Genomic DNA, 10,888 nt, shown 5'->3' with positions numbered 1-10,888 from the left:
TTTTATGTATGTATAGTTAATAGACTACATTATTTGGCTACTTTGACCATCGGCCACTATAGATCAAGTAACATAATCTATAAAGGTGAGAATCAAGATATTTCATGATATAGTTAATGCGTTTGGGAATGTTTCGAGTAAAAAGAAAAAACTAAACAAAAACAGAGTGCTATTGTGGCTGCTGTGTGTCACATGACGACCTCCCCCCCACTCGTGCCCCCTCAAAAATAATGAGTGCATGCCTCTGGCCATCCAAGATGTAGGTGAATTTATTTTTTCATCAGAACAAATTTGGAGAAATGTAGCATTACATCACTTGCTCAACAATGGATCCTCTGCAGTGAATGGGTGCCGTCAGAATGAGAGTCCAAACAGCTGATAAAAACATCACAATAATCCGCAAATAATCCACACGACTCCAGTCCATCAATAAATGTCTTGTGAAGTGAAAAGCAGTGTTTTTAACAAACAAATCCACCAAGACATTTTTTAGCTTTTTGCTTCTAGCTAAAAAATTGTCGCTTATGGCTAAAATACAAGTCCTCTATCCGTAATATTGCTTTCTCCAGTGAAAAATGTTGAGATCAAGCAACGTTTACAAGCAAAAACAGTCCAAAACCGTTCTAAACAAATATGTTGGTGGATTTTGATGTAAGATGACAACAGGGGATAGACTTTTTCACTGGAGGAAGCGTTAATACAGATTATCTTGGCCAGAACACACAGCTTTTTGCTTCACAAGACATTAATTGATGGACTGGAGTGGTGTGGATTACTTGTGGATTATCACAATGTTTTTATCAGCTGTTTGGACTCACATTTTGACGGCACCCATTCACTACAGAGGACCCATTGGTGAGCAAGTGATGTAATGCTTACATTTCACCAAATTTGTTCTGATGAAGAAACTGCCTGAGGGTGAGTAAATCTTCAGCAATTTTTCATTTTTGGGTGAACTGTCCCTTTAAGAAGTGAATTATCAGTTACATATAACACCTTCTATCTCTTTTTTACAATTACTTTACCTGGCGCTCTTCTGTGGAGACTGTATCCCAGATCTCAAGAACCTTAACATATGACCGTCCATTCTGTAGGAGTTTTGTGATACCAGCTTGATTTTGAGAGATCAACTCAACTGCACTGTCCTCTGAACATAGAAATAAAGTGAACATTAAACATAAAGTGATCTCAAACAGAAATGTCTACCATTAATCAGTCAAACTTTTACCTTCAGAACTATTCTTGTCCCTATTAACCTGTTCCGATTCAGATGACTCCTTAACACAGTCACGTTTTACAACTTGAGGGTCCATCAACTCAGTTTCCACAGAAGTCTGCTTCATGAGGTCATTGAGAATGTTCTTACAACCAACGGCCACATCAAACATCTGCAAGCTGTCTGCAGCGGCGATGAGACGGGTGAAGTTGTGTTTACCGGGAGGCAGTTTACCAGTGTACACCATGTCCAGAAGAGAAGAAAACTCTTGAGAGGACAGTAGATCTGTGTCGATCGAGATGCTGTCAGAACCTTCCAGAACAGACTTAAATAACATACTGGAGGCCGCCAGCACTAGTTTGTGAGCGGGGTGCAGGGTCTCACCCACCAGGATGGAGCAGTCGCAAAACTGCTTCTCTTTTCGTAAAGCATGCAGTTGCTGCATGAGCTGTCGGCTGTAGTTTGGGAGCTCCATCTTGTACCTTTGTTTTAGAGGGACAAGAGAAAAATGTATTAAAATTAAGTGTGTTAATCTGTAAAGCGAAAACAAATAATGTCAATGGGCTAAAAAAAATAATATTGTTTTACCTTTGAATAAAGTAAATTTTTCTCAACCCACTGACAGACATTTGTTCTTGTTTTAAGCATAAACTCAGTAATTAATTCTGATACATTTTAGTTAATATCGTAAATTATTTCGCTTCACAAGTAAATGTGTCTTGAACATGTCTAAGTCATTCTCCTGCTCAAGTAAACTTATCTTGATTTAAGAAAGTTTAGATATTTGTACTGGAAAGCAAGAATGTATACTTACATAAAAATAATATTATTTGCCCTTTAATAATATATACACCCCAGTGACAGATAAACTCACTTAATTTCAATCTTTTTTCTTTTTTCTTAAGTAATTTTGCTGCTTCTTTTATCTTGGTTTTAGAATTTCTAAATATTTTAATGGAAAACACGATAAAAATACTAAGTATGAATATTCACACTATGCTCAGAGATGACCCAAAAATTATTTTGGAGTGAAATATTCATATACTGTTCTTAAATAAAAGTGCAAGAGGTTCTTGACCGAAATCTACTCATGCACACTGACTATAGTACAGCAAGTGTTCAATGATATCTCTGTTTATGTCATAACTTATGGCATAAACAGAGATATTATTGAACATTTGCTGCACTATAGTACTTTCCGTCAAGAACCTCTTGCACTTTTATTTTATGACTCATAACTGCTCTAAAAGCATATGATTATTTTGACAAGTAAAATGAAAATAACAATACATCAGGTGTTATAATAATTGATAGGGAGACATTTTAGCCTGTTTATTCCAAGTATAATCATAGGGATATTGCTTCACATAATATATAATAACATAAAGGGCACTATAAAAATGAAATTAGACGATTTTTATCTTCATTACGACAACAGAATAACGTTAGGCAAACAACAAAGATTTAACTACATAAGCTAAACGCATAATCACGTGCAGTGAGTGACATTTCCGTTTTCAGCTAACCTGACATGCTATCTGATGCTAATATAAAAAAATAAAAGCAGCAAAACGTACAAACAGCACAATCTTAGAGCAAAATTATTGTGCCTCATACAGTACACTACAGCTCCAGTCCACACTTCCCCTTTACCTTTAAATTCAAATGATCCGGCTCTTTATTTAAACTCCTTCGAAGGACAACATTCCGCCGCGCCCAAAATACTGCGATTATGCGCATGCGCGTCAAGATTAGCGACCCCCTGATGACATTATGCGCATGCGCGTCAAGAGTTGCGTCCCTTTATATACGCATGCGTATAATGAACAGCTGGTTTTCGGGAAGCTTTGAAAGGATGATTAGAAACACACAAATACTCCTCCGTATACATCAATCATGTAGTCACGTACACGCACTCAAAAAGCTTTATGATTTTATGTATAAAAATGCTCGAATATAATGCGTTTTAATTACATTAAAATGCCATTTATTGCATTTGAGCCGTTTTATTTTGTCTTGTATCTCTACACAGATAGGTTTATAGTTGTAAATCACTCCAAAACCTATATTTTTTAATGTTGTATTAACCACTTGGGATCCAGCGATTCAATGCTGTCATCAGCAAAAGTTCAAATAAAATGACTCTCAGTTCCTAAAATTGGATGGAAATATATATATATATATTATAAATTTGTTATGCAACTGTCATAATTTGATTGTTTTTTTTTTCTTCTCAGGAACATTTTAGAAAGTTTTCAATCTTTACAGTTTTCTCCTTAAAGATATTTTCTTCTTTTGGAGAGATGCTGCAGTTGAACAGGGTAAAACAAACTATAAAATGTGATTCCCCCCCAAGCCCCTGAATAAATAAATAAATACTAGCCACTGTGTGTAAGTTGGGAACACAGATTTTTGAATTTGTTAATTAAAACATCTTTCATAGCTGATTAATATATAAAGTTTGGTATATGGGAGTTTTGTGTCAAAATGCTTAAACATTTAGGTTTTTCAATGCAGGTTAAAAGTATGTACATATTTATAGTGATATGAATATAGTGATATGGACAAAATAGATTTTTTTTTAAATTAATTAATTTTTTACCGTAAGTATGATTTTTATTTTTATTTTTTGCCGTCTTAAGATGCTGACTGGACCAGAAGCGTACAACCCTACAACATACATATTTAATACAAATGAATATAAATGCTCCTATAAAAGTACAATTTCTGCAATTGCTCTACGCATAAACTGCACATCTGAAGATGTAAAAAGAATATTTATTGCCCATATGAAAGAACATACAGAAAAGTTCACACAAATGTCTGCTTTATATTTCAAGTAGCAGAACATGTCTAAACTATTTAACAATGCTGTAATATTTCCCACTTCTGGAAATGTGTCCTATTTATCCTCATCTTTCTAGACGCCTCTCCACTGCTGTATTTGGATGAGGTTATTTACATGAATGAAACGAAGACTAAATATTTTTTAATATTCAAGTTGCTCATGCATTCTTAAATATGTACGAGCTCTATTGCAGTGCCATCACAAGCTTCTTTTCAACAAAGAATTTACAGAGACTTACTGTTTTACACACAAAATATGATCAGGCCATAATCTCTGAACATGACATTGCAACAAACAAGGAGGAATTCCGATTTTCCTTGAAATGGAACGTCCTTTGAGGAAATCTCGACCCGTATTTTTCACAGTCATGTTAAGTACGACCGCAAAGTCTTGCAGAATGCATCAACGTCTTTCAATATTAAAAGCGAGCATGATGTTTTAAAGCAAAATGACACTTTTGAAGTTGTTGCAACATTCAATAACAAAATAAAAAATAAAACCAAAAAAGAAAATAAAAAAAGGCTTCCCAAGAATGAACATCTATGTGTAATTCAAGCTTTATCCTTGCTCAGACATTGTCAGCATTGTTCCACATCTGGAGCCTCACTCAGTGTCCTAACAGCCCAGTGCCTGAAAAACAGGAAACAAATATGATAGAGCATGAATAATGTTTGATAATATCATGTTTCTGGATTCTTTCACAAAGGCTTTGCATGTCTGAAATGATCACAATTGCATATTCATACCTTTAAATCCTTCTTCAGGCATACAGACTAGAAAAAAAAAACACTGCATCAAAAAAAACCCCCCAGAAATAGGTGTTGGAAATTAGACATACTGGTAAGAGAATTTAAGCTTACATAAACAGCACTTACCTTGATAAACATCATCCATTGCAGCATAATCAGCAATGGGTTCATCAGCCTGTAGAGGAAAAAGTCCAAGTAAATAATCCTTAAAACAAACAGCTAAAAGTCTAATTTAATACACCTACATTACCGTTTAAAAGTTTGTGGTGAGTTTTTTTTTCTTTGAAAGAAATACTTTTATTCAGAGCACACATGATTAAAAGTCCCAGCATTTATGATGCTATTTCAAATAAATGCTATTCTTTTTAACTTTCTATACATTAAGAGACCTTGAAACAACTGTTTTCATCATTGATAATAAGAAATGTTTCTTGAGCAGCAAATCATCATATCAGAATGATTTCTGAAGGATCATGTGACGCTGAAGCCTGGAGTTATGATGCTGAAAACTCAACTGTAATAATATTTCACAATATTACTGTTTTTACCGTATTTTTGATCAAATAAATGAGCAGAAGACACTTCTTTCAAAAACATAGCCAATGTATCTGTTCCCGTCAAAACGAGTCGAGAGTTACCTTAAGGCAAATGATGCTCTCTGGAATGACTCCGAGACTTCCTAGTGTGGCGGAGTCATCTGTTAAACAGCGTCCGTCTATGGATAGGTTTTGATCGAATGGAGCCACAGAGAATGCATGCATGATCTGTGGACGCAGTCATTACAAAATAGACTTCGTGCTGCATCACATAAAAAAAAAAAGTAAATACTTAATTGTCACTGCACTAACAGACCTGGATCTTCAGCTCTTTGAGTGTCTGGTTGGCAGAGACTATGAGGGCTTTCTCTCCACGGAGTTTCCTGTGCCTTGTACTCCTCCTGATGCCTGATTTGCAGGCAGCGGTCACGGGGGGCATAGAAAGAGAGGCAGTCTCATTCAGCTTCTGCCGTTTGGCTCCAACCTCAGACTGATTTAAACATGGGGGCATGAGACATAGATAGATAGTCGGATACTTGGATAGATAGACATATCGACAATCGCATAGACAGTCAGATAGACAGAAAGATGTATAGACCGTCAGATAGATAGACAGACAGACAAGAGATCATCTTTAAACATACCTGACTGAAGTCTGGATCTTTCTCTCCATCCATCTTTGGCTCTTCTCTTTCGTCCTCCACATCTGACCCACTCACACTGAACTCGGGAGCGGATTCCTTAATCATCTATAAGAGAGAAAGAAAAAGGCACAGATGAGTTATTCCTGGTTGTACACTCATAGTGTTTCGGGTTAAACTGAGGCGACGTGATCATGCAAAAACTCACCCTTTTCTTGTCAATGACTTTGCGAACATAGACCGTGGCCTGCGCGTACTCACTCATGTCCCTCTGCTGCTGGAATATGAAGCCTTCTCTGCATTCCCGACACAGATCTAAGACCACAACACACATTCTCACATGAAATACAATGTCTGTTTGAGGAACCTTGGAGAAACTCCTGGCTGAGGGTTGACGGTTTAGCTCACCTGGATAAGTCTGGTATTGCACATTGCCATTGTCGTGTGTTTTGTCATGAATCCGACATATGGAGATGGCCTGGTCCACCAAAAACATTTTGCTGATCACCTCCCATTCAGCAGGCCAGAGAAGTGCTATACTGTGCATTGACAGACACGAACACTCAGACTTGAAACTGCTCTTGATATGGATAGTTGACTTTTTAGATTAAAATTGACATGTATAAGGAAACATACATTGTTTACAAGTTTAGGTTCCTTAAGATTTTTTAATTGAGAGGCTGCATTTATTTGATTAAAAACACAGTAAAACGGTAACATTGTGAAATATTATTACAATTTAAAATAACTGTCTTTTTCAGCATCATTACTCCAGTCTTCAGTGTCACATGATCCTTCAGAAATCATTCTAATATGCTGATTTGCTGACATTTGAGAGGTTAGGAGTGAGTAACTCACTGTTGAGCGTCTCCTTGCAGCATGGAGTCATATGTGAACATGAAGCCTCCGTGAGGACAGAGCAGGAGACTGTTCCCCACACTGGACACTGGGTTGCTCTTTGCTGGCCTCCTGTGGTGATCAGGTATAACAGAAGACATTACGATAATTTAGGACATGTCAAAATGATCCATATTTAAACTGAAAAGTTATCTTAGTAATCACAGAAATGTAAAAAAATAAAAAATAAAAAATCATTACCTGATAAATTTCCTCCATTCATCTACAAAGTAAAGGGGTACAACATACAGAGCATCTGTCTCCTAAAACACAATTCAAACCCAAGTCAGTGAACTGAAAATAAGAATGAAACACTTATGTTCACCCTTTCTACTGTAAGACACTTATATTACTCAAAACAAAAACTGAAACTGAATCTTTTATTTGTGGAAAATGGCATCACCTGTGGCCATTTCTGCAGTGTGGGCCGATTCTTCTCCTGGAAGAGGTTGAGAAGGGAGCTCTTTTGTTCATTTGCCATCATTCTGTTCAAAGCCTCATTTTCTTTCCCTTCTCTTTCCAGCCTCTGAAATACACAGTCAATCTGAAAACCTTTGCCCAAAAAATATGCTCGGTAAACAGCTCACAAGGTTTTGAGTGTCCGCTACGACAGTTGTGCTAATCGATCAACTTATTACCATGCACTGCTGACAGGCCTCGTTATTTTGCGTGAACTCTGGTGCTCTGGGGAAATACAACCGCAGTTTATTCCACACCTCAGCAGAAACCAGCCGCCTATCATTCTCTAGTATATTCAGACCGCCTGAGGGAGAAAGAAACAATACAATTACATAAACCAACCTGGCTAATGAATAATACACAATTTCAATCATTTAAATGAAGTAAATATTCATTTAAAATGTTTCATTCATATAAAATGTTCATTTAATGACAGCATTTTTGTGCATCACTAAAAACATTAATAAACAGGATAGATGCGCCACAAAATATTGAAAATGTTTAATTTAGTTTTCAGTTTTATCCACAGAGAAAACAAACCATGATAACAGAGAATGTCTTCATTAAAGTTCTTCATCTCTTCACCATCCCCATCTTCGTTATCTCCTTTAACTCCATCGGCTAACAAAAAGACAAAAAGATAATAACTAAAAGACAAGAGCAAAAGCTACAAACAACATCTGTAAGCCTCAGTACCTTTAGCTCCTGCACTGCTACTTTTCTCTCCGTTAACTTTGCTGTTGTTGTGTTTGGTTTCCTCCTCGTCTTCCTCTAGCTGGTCTAATGCCAATTGTCTCCAGCTCCTTAGAGAAGCCTTACCGATCCAGAAACCTGATTCATCACTAAACACACCCAATATAAACACCAGATCAGCTTCCTCAAAATCTGAATTAGCAAAGTTATTATAATTAACTGAAACTAAAACCATAAATAAATTCATTTTTGTTACTTGAAATAAAATAAACATTAACTGAAATAAAATAAACCTTTTTTATTTAGTTGCCAAGGCAATATTTCTTTAAGTTGCACTAAAAATGTAAATAAAAATTATGTAGACAATAAAAAAAAAAAACAGAAACTAAATTAAAATGAAAATACAAAATATAAAAATAAAAACAATTTCAACTGAAATAACAGCATCTGCTGGAGATCCAGGTTATAAAAGCAGCTAATATGCACTCATACCTTTTCATAGGGGTTTTGACAAAATTCATGACCTCTCTGTAATCTTCATTCAGCTGGTTTTTCAGTCTGATCACCCGACATCGCTGAGTGACACAGTCTCTGCAGAGAGATGACTCTAAACACCATCCAGGATGAATGAATACATGGATAAAACACAGTAATGAACAATTAAAAGGTTTGAAGTCTTACGGCCTAGTCTAGATACTCCTCCGTAGCGGCTGAAAAGGAGATCAGCGGCCTTCGAGGATATTCTTTTGACCTCTCCAATCTTGTCTGGGTGCAGTTTGCCATGGGAGCATAGGAATTGGCTGTTGTCAATTTCCTTGATGGCCGTGGAGTCATCAAGCCATTTCTTGAGCCACTCCAGAGGCACAAACTCATACGACAGGCCTATAAGCACAAAGGAAGATCCAAACATGAATTTCTTATTGAAAATTAAAACGAATGCTTTTATACAAATACAAAAGCCTTTAAACTGGTTACACTATTGTTCAAAAGTTTGGGGTTAGCAACATTTTTTAAAGAAATTACTTTTGATCAGAAGTCACAGTAAAGACTTTTTAAATGTTACAAAACTATTTCCATTTTTAAATATGCTGTTCTTTCTATTCATCAAAGAAATTGTGAAATATTTTATAATGGATGACAAAATTATTAAGCAGCACAACTGTTTTCAACATTGAAAATAATAGGAAATGCTTCATTAGTAGCAAATTCTGAAGGATCATGTGACACTGAAAACTGGAGTAATGGTGCTGAAAATTCAGCTTTGCATCCCTGGAATAAATTACATTTTAACACATATTAAAATAGAAAACAATTATTTTTAATTGTAAAAAATATACCACAGCATTACTGTTTTTACTGTCTTTGATAAAAAAAAAAAAAAGCCTTGGTAAGCAGACGAGACTTTTAAAAAAGAAACTTTTAAAAACATTAAAAAAAAAAATCTTACCAATCCCAAACTTCTAAATGGTAGTGTAAATATAACATATAAACACATGTTTAAGATTGAAAAAAGGGAGATTTAACAGTTCATATTTTCGGAGAAACTAATGCACGGGGCATTTTTACGGACCGTCTTCCGTGGGTAACAATTCGTAGAGCTCCTTCACCTCCTCATGTTTGGCTTTGCCTTTGTCAACACTCTGCTTTCGCATGTCTGCCATTTCATTGTACCACTCCTCAAACTTCTTGTTGTCCTGGTCAACCAGCTTCTGGAGAAAAGCTAAAAACCAAACAAATACATCTTAAACATGTAATATTGTAAATAGTTAACACTTACAAAAAATATTTTGTGTAATAAATAGACAAATGCGTAAAATTACACAACCTCCCGCCCAAAAACCACTCGAAAATGTGATTAATCCATAATGTCCATAGAGTTTTTTTCTCAGTTAGTTTTACCTGGTACTTCAAAGATAGTTTCTGTTTGGTCAATCTCTTCTGTCTGCCGTTTGTACACTAACATGTACGCGTTTCTCGAACAGTGATAACCTTTGCTACATTTTGGCTTTCGGGTTTGAGACTTGGCAGTCTCGGCTGCAATGTAAACAAGGATAAGCAATTAAGTATACTTTTATATTTTCATGTTTTTAGAACTGTAAAAGCAACACTAACAAGTAGCTAAAAAAATGAGACATCATTCAAAGTAAACTGTCAAAATGTGTTGTTACCGATGTCTTCCTCAATGCCCAGCTGAAGTTTCTTGCCCTCCATTTTCTCGATCTCCTCATCATTGAATTTGTACCAATCATTGGTGTGGGCATCTCTTACATGAGCGATGTAGTGTCCAGAGTATGCACTCACGCCACGATGAATCAACACCGCACTGAGCTCGTACGTACACTCCTCTTCTGAATTTAGAGGTGGAGGGAGAAAAAAAATAATCAAGTAATGTTTCTTGTTCCTTATCTCAGATTCTTAAATGACACACACTATTATCCAAAACATCTGGGTTCAGTAAGATTTCATTTTTTTTTAATTCAATATTTGTATTCAGCATTAAACTGATCAAAAGTGATAGCAAAGATTTTACATTGTTATAAAATATTTCTATTTCAAATAAATGTTGCACTTTCCAACTTTCTACTCCTCAAAGAATACTGGGAAAATTGTTTCATGGTTTCCACAAAAAAGTATTAAAGGGTTAGTTCACCCAAAAATAAAAATTAGCCCATGAATTACTCACCCTCAAGGCATCCTAGGTGTATTTGACTTTCTTCTTTCAGACGAATCCAGTCGGAATTATATTAAAAACTGTCTTTGATCTTCCAAGCTGTTTAATGGCAGTCAGCGTTGTTGCAGCGCATCAGTCCAAAAGAAGTTAAATAAAGCGAGTCCATTCATAATAAAAA

General features: G+C 35.8%; 2 protein-coding genes across 6 annotated transcripts in view; both read right to left on the bottom strand.

Moving 5' to 3' along the window:
- LOC107751213 (zinc finger and BTB domain-containing protein 40-like) overlaps positions 1-2,976 on the bottom strand; it is a 12,328-nt gene extending 9,352 nt beyond the window's left edge. The window contains exons 1-3 of one of the 2 annotated variants that reach the window (XM_016566881.1): positions 2,870-2,976; positions 1,229-1,698; positions 1,026-1,147 (exon numbers count right to left, since the gene is read on the bottom strand). In XM_016566881.1, coding sequence (XP_016422367.1) covers positions 1,026-1,147; positions 1,229-1,691 — 585 coding nt within the window. In that variant the 5' untranslated portion in view covers positions 1,692-1,698; positions 2,870-2,976. The other variant, XM_016566880.1, reaches the window with a different exon arrangement.
- A 984-nt stretch (positions 2,977-3,960) lies between these two features.
- LOC107751212 (ubiquitin carboxyl-terminal hydrolase 48-like) overlaps positions 3,961-10,888 on the bottom strand; it is a 12,207-nt gene continuing 5,279 nt past the window's right edge. For all 4 annotated transcript variants that reach the window (XM_016566878.1, XM_016566879.1, XM_016566875.1 and 1 more), the window contains 19 exons: positions 10,208-10,387; positions 9,939-10,073; positions 9,610-9,759; positions 8,721-8,921; positions 8,532-8,646; positions 8,043-8,188; positions 7,887-7,967; positions 7,526-7,650; positions 7,291-7,413; positions 7,089-7,150; positions 6,849-6,959; positions 6,399-6,529; positions 6,199-6,305; positions 5,994-6,098; positions 5,666-5,839; positions 5,452-5,577; positions 4,940-4,988; positions 4,811-4,837; positions 3,961-4,694 (listed from right to left, as the gene is read on the bottom strand). In XM_016566878.1, coding sequence (XP_016422364.1) covers positions 4,672-4,694; positions 4,811-4,837; positions 4,940-4,988; positions 5,452-5,577; positions 5,666-5,839; positions 5,994-6,098; positions 6,199-6,305; positions 6,399-6,529; positions 6,849-6,959; positions 7,089-7,150; positions 7,291-7,413; positions 7,526-7,650; positions 7,887-7,967; positions 8,043-8,188; positions 8,532-8,646; positions 8,721-8,921; positions 9,610-9,759; positions 9,939-10,073; positions 10,208-10,387 — 2,171 coding nt within the window. In that variant the 3' untranslated portion in view covers positions 3,961-4,671. The remainder of the gene's footprint in view (positions 4,695-4,810; positions 4,838-4,939; positions 4,989-5,451; positions 5,578-5,665; positions 5,840-5,993; positions 6,099-6,198; positions 6,306-6,398; positions 6,530-6,848; positions 6,960-7,088; positions 7,151-7,290; positions 7,414-7,525; positions 7,651-7,886; positions 7,968-8,042; positions 8,189-8,531; positions 8,647-8,720; positions 8,922-9,609; positions 9,760-9,938; positions 10,074-10,207; positions 10,388-10,888) is intronic.

The sequence above is a fragment of the Sinocyclocheilus rhinocerous genome, unplaced genomic scaffold (assembly GCF_001515625.1).
Source record: "Sinocyclocheilus rhinocerous isolate Xijiao unplaced genomic scaffold, SAMN03320098_v1.1 scaffold362, whole genome shotgun sequence".
Lineage (NCBI taxonomy): Eukaryota > Metazoa > Chordata > Actinopteri > Cypriniformes > Cyprinidae > Sinocyclocheilus > Sinocyclocheilus rhinocerous.
This window is presented reverse-complemented; position numbering and strand designations above follow the sequence as displayed.